This window comes from Callionymus lyra, chromosome 17 (genome assembly GCF_982586985.1).
Source record: "Callionymus lyra chromosome 17, fCalLyr1.hap1.1, whole genome shotgun sequence".
NCBI classification, from domain to species: Eukaryota; Metazoa; Chordata; class Actinopteri; order Syngnathiformes; family Callionymidae; genus Callionymus; species Callionymus lyra.
Genome location: NC_141834.1, coordinates 11,508,460 through 11,521,955, shown reverse-complemented (window position 1 = coordinate 11,521,955; position 13,496 = coordinate 11,508,460). Strand labels below are relative to the sequence as shown.

The 13,496-nt window shown below is 40.2% G+C and overlaps 3 protein-coding genes across 3 annotated transcripts; all 3 read right to left on the bottom strand.

The window, feature by feature from the left end:
• Window positions 1-543: 543 nt before the first annotated feature.
• mgat1a (alpha-1,3-mannosyl-glycoprotein 2-beta-N-acetylglucosaminyltransferase a) lies at window positions 544-3,653 on the bottom strand. Its single transcript, XM_087778956.1, has 3 exons — window positions 3,491-3,653; window positions 2,379-3,224; window positions 544-1,747 (listed from the first exon to the last, which is right to left on the bottom strand). The coding sequence occupies exons 2-3, from the start codon at window positions 3,024-3,026 to the stop codon at window positions 1,049-1,051; spliced, it is 1,347 nt and encodes a 448-aa protein (XP_087635082.1). The 5' UTR covers window positions 3,027-3,224; window positions 3,491-3,653; the 3' UTR covers window positions 544-1,048.
• Window positions 3,654-4,180: 527 nt separating this feature from the next.
• On the bottom strand, window positions 4,181-5,524 carry LOC148062442 (uncharacterized). Its single transcript, XM_087813150.1, has 2 exons — window positions 4,961-5,524; window positions 4,181-4,869 (listed from the first exon to the last, which is right to left on the bottom strand). The coding sequence occupies exons 1-2, from the start codon at window positions 5,522-5,524 to the stop codon at window positions 4,789-4,791; spliced, it is 645 nt and encodes a 214-aa protein (XP_087669276.1). The 3' UTR covers window positions 4,181-4,788.
• Window positions 5,525-8,335: 2,811 nt separating this feature from the next.
• Window positions 8,336-10,083, bottom strand: rnf183 (ring finger protein 183). The gene is made up of 2 exons (XM_087812684.1): window positions 9,942-10,083; window positions 8,336-9,599 (listed from the first exon to the last, which is right to left on the bottom strand). Exon 2 carries the CDS (start codon window positions 9,559-9,561, stop codon window positions 8,629-8,631), a length of 933 nt encoding a protein of 310 aa, XP_087668810.1. The 5' UTR covers window positions 9,562-9,599; window positions 9,942-10,083; the 3' UTR covers window positions 8,336-8,628.
• Window positions 10,084-13,496: the final 3,413 nt, after the last annotated feature.

Here is a 13,496-nt window from a genome sequence, read left to right as displayed (position 1 = left end):
GTCCGCTGATTCAACAACTTATAAATGTCTTTACTAAATGTGAGTTCGTTTATATTTATTTTAAAAAATTATAGTTTATTTTGACACACCTATAGATCGAAAATTGTTGACTTTGGGCTGTTTATTTTGTGATTTTAGTTAAATTATTGTATGTTTTTATTATTATTTTATTTATGTGATGGTAGTTTTATTTATTAAGGTTATTTGTTATTTTTTAAACATGTTTAGGAAGAACTTAATTGATCTCTCAGGAGGTCTCTTTCGGGAAATTGTTTTTTTTATATTTGTTTAATGTATATTTTAATATTTTTTCAACTGCTTTGACTACTTAAATGTCCCAAATTTGGGAAGAAAAATACTTTTGATTAAGAGCATATTTATACCCGAACAAATATACAATAATTTTCACAAATTTTTATACGAAAATACTTAGTTATAAATAAGTAAATTGTACTAGGTAATGTGTTTACAATAGGTACAATTCATTTTTCAAAATATCTTTCTCATTTAGAGGAACAAGCACTGGAGTGTTCTGGCTGGGTTTCTAGGAGAACCACTATTCATTGTTGAAATTAGTTTTATTCACAAAAATACAATCAGAAATGCTGTGAATTGCAATATAATCTAGAACAAACAACAGTGAGGAATGGACAGACGAAACACAGTCACACATTAAGGCATGTTCAGGATGATCCCACTTCCACCAATGACCGACAGTAAAAGATTGTAACAACACACCACAGATTGTTTCTCACATTAGTACCAGACACATACTGTACACCCCAAATATTGCAAATATATACGAAGAGTTTTTAATCAATCTTGTGGCACTGATTTTTTAGAAATGTTTGATTAAAAAGAAAAAAAATAGATATGATCCATTTCAGCAGTTTTGTTTGACAAAATTATTGCTTTACATCATTTTTTTTCTTTGTTGAAATCACAGTAGGACCTGAGCGGTGTTGGCAATAACTCCTGCATTAAAGACGGGACGATCAAAATGGGAATATTGATTAAATCTTTGGCGTAGAAGTGTCTCTCGGATGATTCAGCTCCAGCTGGAATCGTATCCACTCCATCCCGGAGGAGGGGCGATAAATATTCTCTGCCCTCTCGAAAAATAACTAACGATTCCTCTGTATCCCGTCCGAGGAACCCCGGACTTAAGGTCATCCATGACCCCGATGTTCTTAGCGAGCACTTTAAAACCGTCCTTAGTGGAATACTGAAGGCGAAAAGGCCCCGATCCTTGTAGTTTCCCGTTCTTGACTTCTTCATATGTAACCAGCGGAGCGCTGTAAACTTCCTTCTCGAAACGTTCAATGTACTTTTCCTGCTTCAAGTAGCTGAGATCGAGCTTCGTGAAAGGCACGAAATGAGTGTTGAGCTTGATGTAGCGCAAGTATCTGTCAAAAAACTGACCCAAGCTCACTCCCTGGCGGCCGAAGGTGATGGTCCGCGAGACCTCCGGGCGTAGGCAGGCGCGACCCCGCCTCTGCTCCGGCTGCCGCATCCAGTCGTCCCAGAAGGAGGCGGGCCACTTGGGCTCCAGCTCCTCCCACGCCTCCTTCAGGAGCATCCAGCCCAGCCCGGGGAAGAAGTCCGTCCGGTAGAGCAGGTCCGCCTTGCCGGGATCCACGTATCCATCTCTGCCATTGTCGTTCCAGGCCGACGCACACCAGAGACTTTTGTCTGATTTCAGTAGAGGAAGAACCGCTGTGAAATACTCAAAGAAGTCTGGCGCCACCTGGAGGGAGAGATAAGAAAAATTAATAATTAGCATCAGAATTTTTAAATAATAAAAAATGTTCATATCAAACATTGTTCCAATAAACATAAGTTATTGTTAAGTGAGTAAGTAAGTCATTTATATTTATAGAGCGCTTTTCCAGACCAGGGTCACAAAGCGCTTAAACAATCAAAACAATACCTCAATAAAATATATACTTAAAAGATCAAGATAACACTGAGAACACAGTATGTACACTTCCTCATTATTATTCAATTTACGCCACAATAAACACCTTAAATGAAACCTGGTTCTCGGGGGCCAATAAGTTCCTACATAAGGCCAGGTAAATACACCAAATTTTATTTTGTATATATTTCTATTATTCATTAGTAGTTTTTAAATGTAACTATTGCGTTTTTTATTAGTTGGGTAAGTAATTGTATTACTTTGTTTTACTTTTCTCTTCTTTATATACAGTATGGCCCCTCACAACAGACCCTGTATATAATGTGGCCCCTGAGTAAATTTCACTTGTGAACTAAGTTCAATCTGATTCAAACTTCACCGTTTGTTTTTCCCTCAAAGACAAGGGTAACTTTTAAGTATCAACAAAGTTCTCAGCACTTTTTAGTCAAAAATCAACTACCTCCAGATCATCCTCAACAATGACGACGGAGGAAAAGTTCTTGAACACTTGGTTCAGGGCCCAACGGTAGTGCCTGGAGATCTTATAGTAGCCCTGGAACTTCTTGTGCTCTTTCCGCACGGCGATGTCCGACAGGTCCGGCTGCCTCAGGTGGACGACCTGCTTCCCGTACGAGCCGATCACCTCGGCCGTCTCCGCGTGGCCGCAGTCCTGGCTCACGATGATTGGGTAATGCTCCGGCGAAGGTCGATGCAGTATGAGTTTGTCCAAACAGCGTCGCACCGTGACCCTGTTGCAGGCGATGACCAGGACGGGTATGACCGGCAGTTGAGGGAAGACGATCTTCGCTCTCCTTCTGTTGAACGACGGTCCCACCAGCGCCTGGTAGCTCTTGATCTGGAGAAGGATTTTCCTCTGCATTTCAAGCTCCGACTCGAAGGCGCTCGCCATGCGGAGCACGTCCCCGACCACCTCGTTGTAAGGCCCGTCGGCCAGATCCCTCTTGTCCAGGCCGTCGTCGGCGGGCGGCCGGCTCCACAGCAGATGGACCAGCACGCCGTTCCACACGACGAACAGGACCACGCCGCAGACGACGGCGGATCCTTTCTTGCGAAGCATGGCCCAGCACTTGAAGGGCGGCGGTGACATGAGATTTTCTAACCAGTGGGCGTCGCAGGCAATGGGGAACCAGATCCGGATAAGATTCTGTGTTTGTCATCACAAACAGGACATGGAAAAAAGTCTGATGGTGATCAAGTCAGGCCGAGATCATTGTCCAACTTTGAGGAGGGGATATGACTGATATCATATTGTGGCAGTTTTTTTTGGGAATGTCTTCTTTTCAATCTGAAATAGAAAGAAGAAAAAAAAAGGATTAAACAACACATTTAAAAATGACATTCGTGTAGTGTTGTTGTGTTGGGAAGTGACTCTAAGGATGAATCATCAGAGTCAACTGTAGCTCCCTTGACAAACACAACCTGAAGACACTTTTTTTAAATGAGTTAAATAAACGATTCTTTTTCGTCAGGCGCGCTTCTGGTCCGACGTCCTCACCACGGCATGTAAATACTGTATCTTGAAGGAAGAACCGTGTACAAAGTAGAACTTACTCCGGCACAGGAAACTCCTTTCCATCTCGAGTCCGACCGTCTGGGTGGGCGACGAAGGGTAAGAGTGACGTTACTAACCTTACGTCGCGTTTACCGGCTGTTTGAAGCAGAAGTGGAGTTTGTTCGAGTTACTGTGACTCCAACAAGGGAGAAAGTAACACGACCGCTTCCGGTAAAGAGGCGAAACCGGAAGTTGCGCCTCCCACACGACACCTTTTTTTCCCTCTACACAATAATATTAAAAGTCATTTGAATGTGTACAAGTAATTTTTTATTTATCGGACAAACATTACCTGTGAAATATTTTGAGAAACTATTATTTAAAAAATATATTTCGTCATGAAATGGTCATTCTCCAATGTCAACAAAGAGAGATGGTGTGTTGCAATGACTGGTTTAACCATAAAAAGTGTAACCAATAATGCTTCATTTTAAATAATATCAGAGCCGTTTTAAAAAAAAAAATGTGTGAAAGAACAGGATTATGGTAACTTAAATTATAGATTATTTAAAAAAAAAAAAAAAAAGTTAAGTAAGTCCTTTACCGGACAAATAAATAAACTAAGGCAGTATTAAAGCAACAGTTAATAAAGTTAAGAATTAAATTAGTCAAATTGTTTACGCGATATCATTCGAGTAATATTTGATATTTTCAATTGGTGCGATGACCGGTTTTAACCATAAAAAAAGAACTTGATCGCTTTACTTTTGTATCGTGGTAAGATATTTAAATGATAAATACATTTGCATTAGCTTTACTTATGTTTACAAAAGTAACTTTATTCCAAGATATCTCTGCAAAAGCTTTGCTTTTATTTCATTTTTATTCATTTATTTTTAAACACAGGTTGCAAACTCGTTTATTTGGGTTCATTCAAAACGACAAATCAACAATAGTGTTACTACAAATTACAATGTTTTGTCCGTGTCCACAGATACATGGACTATTTTGTAAAAAGAAAAAAAGAGAAGCTCCAATGAGGACTTGGTTTAACTTGATATGGCCATTTTTAAGGGGACGTGTGCATACATTTCTCGTATATAACCATGTCATTTACAGTTGCATGTATGTAAACAATGCATTTAATATGTATCCTCTGGTTTATTGTACAATAAGAGCTGTAAGTTTTAGTTTTGTGTCAAACCTAAAACGTTGCTCAGCCTTGTACAGATTGTTCAAGTTGATTTATCTAGACAGAAAGTGTTCTTTAGCCCCCATTCTCCTGTCGTCCAAAGTTCAAAAAAGTATTGCGAAGTTTAGGTCAATAAATAATCTCGTAACACTGTTGTGTTTGGACTCAATCCGATGTTTCCTCTGCGTCCTTCAGTCCTCGTTGGTTCTTGGAGAAGTTACTGTCTCTGTGAGATTGTTTTGTCGACTGTAAAAAAAACAACAACAAGAGAAATATGTAGGTTTGAGTTATAGTTGAAAAAAAAAAACATGCCTGTAAAGTAAATGTGTGTACTTACTTGTGTTAAGGGGTTTGGGCTCTCATTGTGTCCCTGTGAAATGTAAGGACGCCATCTGCTGGGCAATCCAAACCCTGCAAGCTTGCGCAACATGACGTCAGAAATCCGCGTCGTCAGAGACAAACAGGTGTCCCTGAGAGTGGACCAACCCCTGGACACGAACCATGAACCGAAACACCTGAATACTGTATTGTTATTTTCCTGATCAACTTCTACCGCACTGACGCGTGGGTGATACGTGACCCGGATGAAGCTCGGGCGACTATCAGATCCGCGGAAACTTTTTCGCGCCAGATGGCGCGTAAATTCCCCGCCAACTGGCTGCTCGCGTCGTAAATATTCCTTCGATCGTGTCCTTGACTGATCGATTCCTTCCAGTTCAAACCTTCTTCTCGCCACGACTCTCTCTGGGTGGAGAAACACCCCCCATGGAGGCGCCTGACCCCGTTCAGCGGGTCTGTACCCCGCGGACGAAGACCTCTTTCCCGCCGTGTTCCCGGACCACATGTTCCCGCGACACCGAAGAACGGCGGTCAATGCTGAGCCAGAGGGAGCGGACGCCATCGTCGTCCAGTGACTTTTGGGGGTCGTGGATCGGACGGTCTCATAATGTCTAGGAATATTAGTGGAGGGGAGGGGGGACAAGGGTGGGGGGTCCCCAGGACCATATTTGCTTCTAATAGCCCGTGTAGTGGGAGTGTCTTGTCACCGTGTAACACAACATTAATGTTTGATTCAAATATAAAATCTGACACAAATAAGACCATTTACCTATTAATTAATAATATCCTGATAATAATGTAATTATTCAAGCTAGTCAACCTTCAAATAAATGGGTGATGGAAGTTCCTACGAAATATATATACAGGTATATTATCTTCATTTCCGAAATATACTATCAAATATATCTATAGTTTTCAATCTGACTTTATATAATTTAAAAACAAATCTTTCTTCTCCAGTTAAGTGTTTTATTTCTTCTTTGTAATGACACTATTTATTTTGATACTAGAAACATCTGCTGATTAATCCAACAAATAAAAATTCATACATTTTTATCTTTGTCCCCCAGTTAAGTGTCATATTTTTCTTTTCTAATTACATTGTTTATTTTGGTGCTTCCTGTTACAGCTATATATGAATCTAACCAATGAAACTTCATGATTTATATCAACTTTATTGGTACATTTTAAGATCATTCACAGTAATATTATGGTTTACTCTGTATTTTTAAAAGTATTTTAGGAATATTTTCTGTTCATTAATCAGCTTTATATCAAAGTTATTTAGCCTTGTAGTTGACAATATCTATCGCTTTTTGGCATTTGGCTCAACGGACTTAGAGTATTTAAACTTAATAATAATGTTCCAACAGCATCTTTTGTAAATTTCAACATCTTTCGGAGATATTAGTTTTTTTCACAAACGTTTCTATAGCCACGTTAAAGAAGTGACGTTGGGGTCAACATAATATGATTCCATTTTGTTTTTAGAATTTTAAATATTACATTTAAATCTGTCTCTATAGTAATTTAATATATCTATATTTAAAACTGACATTTTTAAAGTGTGTTATACCTGTAGAATAGTTTGAGTAGCTGTTGGTTACACCTGTTTTGTTTCATTGACAACAGGAAGTATCTGTTCTGACAGATACCGAAAGTTTTTTCTTTAGAGGTTAGAGGTATTCAGTCGAATGGCATCCAAAGGTTTGGCGCCGCCCTGAGTCCTTACTTCTTTAGAGCTAATGTTGCAGCGATGGATTTTACAACCCCTGGACTGGTCCGGGAAAACTGCAGTTGATACTGCAGTTGAGATGATGATGTTATCAGAGACTTCCTGATTGACTTTATTTATCACTATCCTCTTCAGATTAGCTAGTCATGTGAGGAAAAGAACATGAAAAAACCCTGTTTGTTTGAAACTAGAGCATTATAATTGTGTTTAAATATACATAAATACTTATGTACCTTTAGTACAGTCAGACCTGATTCCACTTTGTCTGATTATATCTTCCAACTGATGAATGTGAACAATTTTTGCTTTGGTCATAAATCAGAGAAATGTCACTGAATGTACGTGTGAGATACATAACATACATTCAAGGCTGTCATCGTCAGTCAACCTTAAACCTGAAGGATGATGCAACAGACCTTCACCTAAATTTGACTTTGACAATGTGCATGACCTGAGGTTATATTTAGGAATTTGTCCCTCACTGAACACTTCTGAACAAATTTAGAATTGCTTTGTAAAAATTTCAACTTTCACTATTAGAATAAAAATGGATATAAATATATATATTTAATTACTTTTATTATTTAGCATTTTCCATTAAGTAAAATAAAAAATATTGCAATTTAGTGGCTTAATGTATTGTTATTTAATGTTATGACTTTATATTATGTTTCTCTGCAAAGCAGGTTTTGTTAGTTAATGTTGTATGATAGTTTTATTATATAGATTTTATATAATAGAATATAATGTTGAACATGTTGTCTGCATTTCTGTCTGTATTCTGGAAGAGCTCGTCTTGAACTTGTATGACTTCTGCTCCGATTACAAACAAACCTTCATGAAACGCAGCATACAATATAATACAAAACAAAACATAAAATCAGCTAAATGTGATGTAATTTCACATTTGACATTGTTTTAGATTGACTTGGTAACAAGTTAGAAATTCAGAAATGCAACAAAGCTTGAGTTTTATTTCCAGGTAAATTTTTGTTTAGTTTTTTCTTTGTTTATTTTTCGGTTTACCGGAAGTCGGGAGTGTTTTATAAGTTGTTGTTGTAGTTGCTGTATTTATAAGCTTTAGGAGAACTTATATTTCAATAGTATTTCACTCAATTAACAGATATATTATCTATATTTGAAAAAACGGTTGGTCGTAAAAAAAAATATTTTTAAGACACTGTTTCATTTTGAATACAATTTGGTACTAAAATTCTAAATCTCAATTTTTGCTGCTTATGTTTTTACAATTATGTGGTATATATTCACTATTTTAATTATATACATGTTTAAAACATTTAAAATACCTGCCTATGGATGAACACCTGATTTGAAGTTACAATAAATAGGCTTAAACTAGGTCAATAATTGACTTATGACATAGTTTCCACGAACAATGCTCTCAAAGCAACAGATGACACTACGGCGAGCGTCCAAGGAAAACATACCAAAAATATAAACCGCTTAACTGGTTTGCCGGGCGTCAGAGCGGTGAAAAAACAAACAGATAGTGCCTCCACAAGGCTGCACTGTTTACAACACTGGAGGTGATCAAATGTCAGGCGGAAATATGCAGGTTTCGGAGAACAATGGTGTCTTTAACCACCATCACACTATAGTGAGAGAGAAGCCTTGTGATATGAGAAAATAGCTTTAATGGATAACTATAAATTAGACATTTACAAAAATACAGTATTTGTGGATATGTACATTCGTCTTTGGTTCATCGGGATGCAGCTTAGAAGCTAGTGCAGCTTGAGACGCTTTATTTCGACAGCTATGGAACCAAACGGGATAAACAAGTCCTGCTTCCTTCACGTGTAACCCTTCGTCTCGCTTCAATCGAAATATGTTGTCGTCCTTGTTTTGAAAAAACGTCTCTTCCAGTGCTTCTGGGTATCCTTCATGGAGCTTACGAGAAAAACACCGGGTCAGGGTCCTGAGGTGATCGTGGCGGGTAACGTCGTGTTGTTGTTGGGACGGATGGGTCTCGAACCCACGGTGGGTATGATCACGAAAGCCAGGATCCCCACCAGCATCAGCGCCACGGTGATGGCGATGACCGACGCCACCACGGCGTAGTAGCACTGGTCGGATCGGAACAGCCGGCGCAGGCGACCCCTCACCGGGTTCGGAGGCCGGCCCACGTTCAGCACGGTCGTCGGGGCGATCCCTTGCTCCATTTGATCGATGGCCTGACCCCCTGCCGGCGACTGGATCTCCTGGTTCTTGTGGGGCAGGGAGATAACGTTGGACTTGTTCGGACTGGTCGGAGGAGGATTCTTGAGGACCAGTTTCCCTTTGCTGCGTTGGAAACGGATGGAGAGCGCCCTCTGCATCTCGGGGGGGAGCTTCCCGATGATGTCCTCGTTGTTGCCCAGACGGGGCAGGTCCTGGCCGTGGGGGAGCTCGGTCACCTCCCTGCACACGGGGCAGGATAGCGTCTTTAGCTCGGGCGAGGTGACGTTGATGCGAGCCAGGCACTCCAGGCAGAAGGTGTGCCCGCACGCCAGCAGCTTCGGCGTCTTGAAGATGTTGTCGTACGAGCAGAAGCAGATGGCGCACTCCGTCTCCTCCACGTCGTCCTCCGGGCGCTTCTTGGCGCTCTCCGTCCGGTCTCGCCGCCGGGTCTCCTCGCTCCTCCCACGGCGACTCCGGTCCCCGTGGCGTCGCCCCGAGCGCTCCCGCCTCCGACCCCGGTCGCCCCGACCTTCCGACCCGGTGCTCCGGGACCTCCTGACTTTCACCGACTTCTCCTTCTTGATCTGCTCGCCCTTGCCGTCCTTGGGGACCAGCTTGGGTTTGACGTTGGGCGGCGGCGGGTCGCCTTGCCTCTGTCCATGCCGGCCTCGGTCCTCGCTCATGTTGTCTGGAGGCGTGGGTCCTTCTGGTCACTCAGAAGCTGCAGAGAGATTACCAGGGGAGTTCAGCGAGAGCAGGAAGTTGCACTCAGGAATTCACCTGCCTTGTCATTCTTACTCCGCGATTATCCAAAAATACTGCGTAAAAGTCAAGTTTCTACGATTAGCATGTGTTTGCTCAAGAGGTTGGCAAACACTACAGCTCCACTGCACTGCTCTTGAAAGACTACCACAAGTTTCTTCTAGTTTTAAACCTCAATTTTACTCATTTACAATGAACTAGAGTCAAGAATAAATTCACTCCCGATGGCAACATATTTTTTCACCTCGAAGAGAAACCCTAAAGTCAATAATTACTCAGATATTTTAACAAACACACTGACCTTTTCGTGGTAGATGAATGTTGGTCACGCACGGCTCCACGGTGACGTCCGCCCTCGCACCCTATTCATCATCTGACTTTAAGGTTCCTCTTGACTTAAAGAAGCTGTGTAGACTCCTGCGTCTGTGTTTGTATCATTCTTCTTATAGCGTCTTTTCTCTGATGGTATCCTAAGGAACGCCTCCTCCTTCTCGTCTCCTCCTCCTCCTCCTCCCTCACTCACTCACTCACCGGCTCCGGGAAAACCTGTCGGACAAGATTAAGCGACAGCGGAATATATGGAGATAGTAAAGTTGTTTACTTTGATGGATTGGAACGGTTCTTTAGGTTCAGTTCAGAGTATTTACAAAAACTTTTTGAATGAACCTGCAACTCCTCGTAGTCTCCTGAGAGTAGAAATATGTTTCCTTGCGAGATAGGAATCAAAGAACGTTATGGGCTGTTCGTAAAAAATTCCACTGTCTCTGCCGGAGTGAGCTGTCAACACGTCCAGAAACAACAACACATTGTTGTAATACTTTCTCGGCTCTTTTTTGTCACAGTGTGGAGCTGTGATCATAGAATACACAGAGAAGCCAGTTTCTTGACCTGCCTTCTGTTGCTTTTGATTTTAAAAAACAGATCTTAATAGGATATTGTAAATAAAGTTACAATAAAACATGTTGGATTCCGGTAGAAAAATCAATCTTTGTCTTTATCCTGTTAAATTCAACTCTCTGTGGCAAATTTGACGACCTAACTTGGTTAAAATACACCCAAAGGAAGATAAAACTTCTGTTGTTAAACTGATCGTAAAAGTTAAATGTGTTTGTGGTATCCCTTGTCTTGTCTCCTGGGTCAAGGTGAACGACCTCCACCACTGCATATGTAGTTCTGGAAGCCAGGGGGGTCGTTCATCTTGACCCAGAGACAACACAAGGGTTAAGAAATAAGCACAATTCCATATTTATATTTGCAACTATACTCAGTAAATATGTTTAAAATATTGCTTAAAGTTTTTAAACACCAAAGATTTATATTAGGGGTACTGACACATGTACTGTAATTATCCTTTGTTGAGCGCATCGACCTCTGTAGGTAAAAAACCTCCAAAGACAAACCATTTTTCATAGCGATATAAATTAATAAATATAAATTCTTGTATGTGTCTCTGGATGCTGTATTCAGTCTTCGTAGATATTTATGTTGAATAGACAGATGTGTTACCTTGTCATCCAACGATGTGGCGATGTGTAGATTTGAGCTTGAACTACCATCATAGTCCAGTTTTTTATTAGTTCTCAGAATCAGGGTTATATTATTGATTTATTGGTTTAAGGAAATTAAATTAACATCAAAGGACCTTTGAACCAATTGTTAGCTATGTCGCTAACTAGTGTTAGCTCAACCTTACATTCAATCGTTTGAGCAAAAAAAGGACAAAAAAAAAAAGGAACGACGACTTGTTTGTTTATTTATTTCATGTTCAAAACAACAAAAGAAATGACGAAACGCATGACAGTAGCAATTAAAGGGAAAAATGATTTTACTATTGTCTTATTTGATTAATGGTAACGATAATCCATAAATAATCTATAAACATTTTTTAACAAAAGGATTAATTCGTGTCACCTTGGCCCAGAGAGAACACAAGGGATACCACAAACACATTTGCTTTCGGGCAAAGTGATTAGTCACAAAACGATCGTGTGGCTTTTTACGGAAATTAATTCTCTGTCCATAAATACATTTTGTATCATCAACTTTTCTTTGCTCAACAGGTTCTTCAGGGACAAACGTGAGATGTAGACATTAACCAGGAAGTGTCGGTTCAATACTAGTAACATAAGATATGAGATAAGATTGTCCTTTATTCGTTCAGTTGTTGTGAAACTGGCTGAGTCACAGCAGCATTGATCAGACAGTATACAAATTCAAAAATAAAATAATATTCTGTAGTATTCCGACTGCACTGATCAATATATCAAACACACAACAATACATTATTAACGTATTCTCAAGTGATTAAAAAACAATTTCTTTTGTCACTTCAAGTTTCAAAATTGACCCAATTTCCCCAAAAGAGATCTCCAGATATAAAGATTATCAATCCATCGAAGTTATTCAGGTCAAGCAATTCTTGAATAAATCCAAATGCAGAAGTCACGATAAGATAGTAAGAAAGAAAACAACTTCCTTCTTTCTAGTTCCTAATCAAACACTTGCCACAAAGCCTTCATTTACTGAAGGTGTAGCTGGATGTTGGCAATTTATCGTTTAATTATAGTTAATCATTAGTATTTGTAGAGCCAGTAAAGGTTAAGTTAGGTCAACAAGTAATTATCATAAAACGTTCTTTGGTTGATATCCTGCGACCTAAAGAAGACTTAAGTCACCTGTGGTCCACATTCCAATGGTCAATTAAACTTTTCCCGAAAACTCGAAAAAAGGGGAATGAATGAACTAAATACTTGTATTTTGGTTATAATACCAAACACTTAAATTACATTTTCTCACCACAAAACTTTAAACAATAATAATCAAAGCTAATGACCTCCATCGCTGCATATGTATTTCTGGAAACCAGGTTTACCTTGACCCAGAGACACAAGGTATACCACAAATACATTTGTTTTCGGGCTTCCGGGTAACCTCGACCCAGAGACAACCCAAGGGATACCACAAACACATTTGTTTTCGGGCCTACAGGTCACCTTGACCCATAGACAACACAAGGGATACCACAAATTAATTTGTTTTCGGGCTTCCGGGTAACCTCGACCCAGAGACAACCCAAGGGATACCACAAACACATTTGTTTTCGGGCCTACAGGTCACCTTGACCCATAGACAACACAAGGGATACCACAAACACATCTGTTTTTGGGCCTCCAGGTCACCTTGACCCAGAAACAACACAGGGGATACCACAAACACATTTGTTTTCGGGCCTACAGGTCACCTTGACCCATAGACAAAACAAGGGATACCACAAACACATTTGTTTTCAGGCTTCCGGGTCACCTCGACCCAGAGACAACACAAGGGTTCCCACAAACACATTTGTTTTCGGGCTTCCGGGTCAACTTGACCCAGAGACAACACAGGTGATACCACAAACACATTTGTTTTCGGGCCTCATAGTAACCTTGACACAGACACAACACAAAGGATACCACAAACACATTTGTTTTCTGGCCTCATAGTAACCTTGACACAGACACAACACAAAGGATACCACAAACACATTTGTTTTCAAGCCTTCTGGTCACCTTGACCCAGAGACAACACAAGGTATACCACAAACACTTTTTTTTTCAGGCCTCCGGGTCACCTTGATCCAGAGACAACACAAGGGATACCACAAACAAATTTGTTTTCGGGCCTCCGGGTCACCTTGATTGAGAGACAACACAAGGGATACCACAAACACATTTGTTTTCGGGTCTCAGGGTCACCTTGACCCAGAGACAACACAAGGGTTAATGTTTTGCATTGGACAAAATATATTATATAACTATATATATACTATATAACTATAATATAATTCAATTCTAATATTCCTCTGTAGTACATT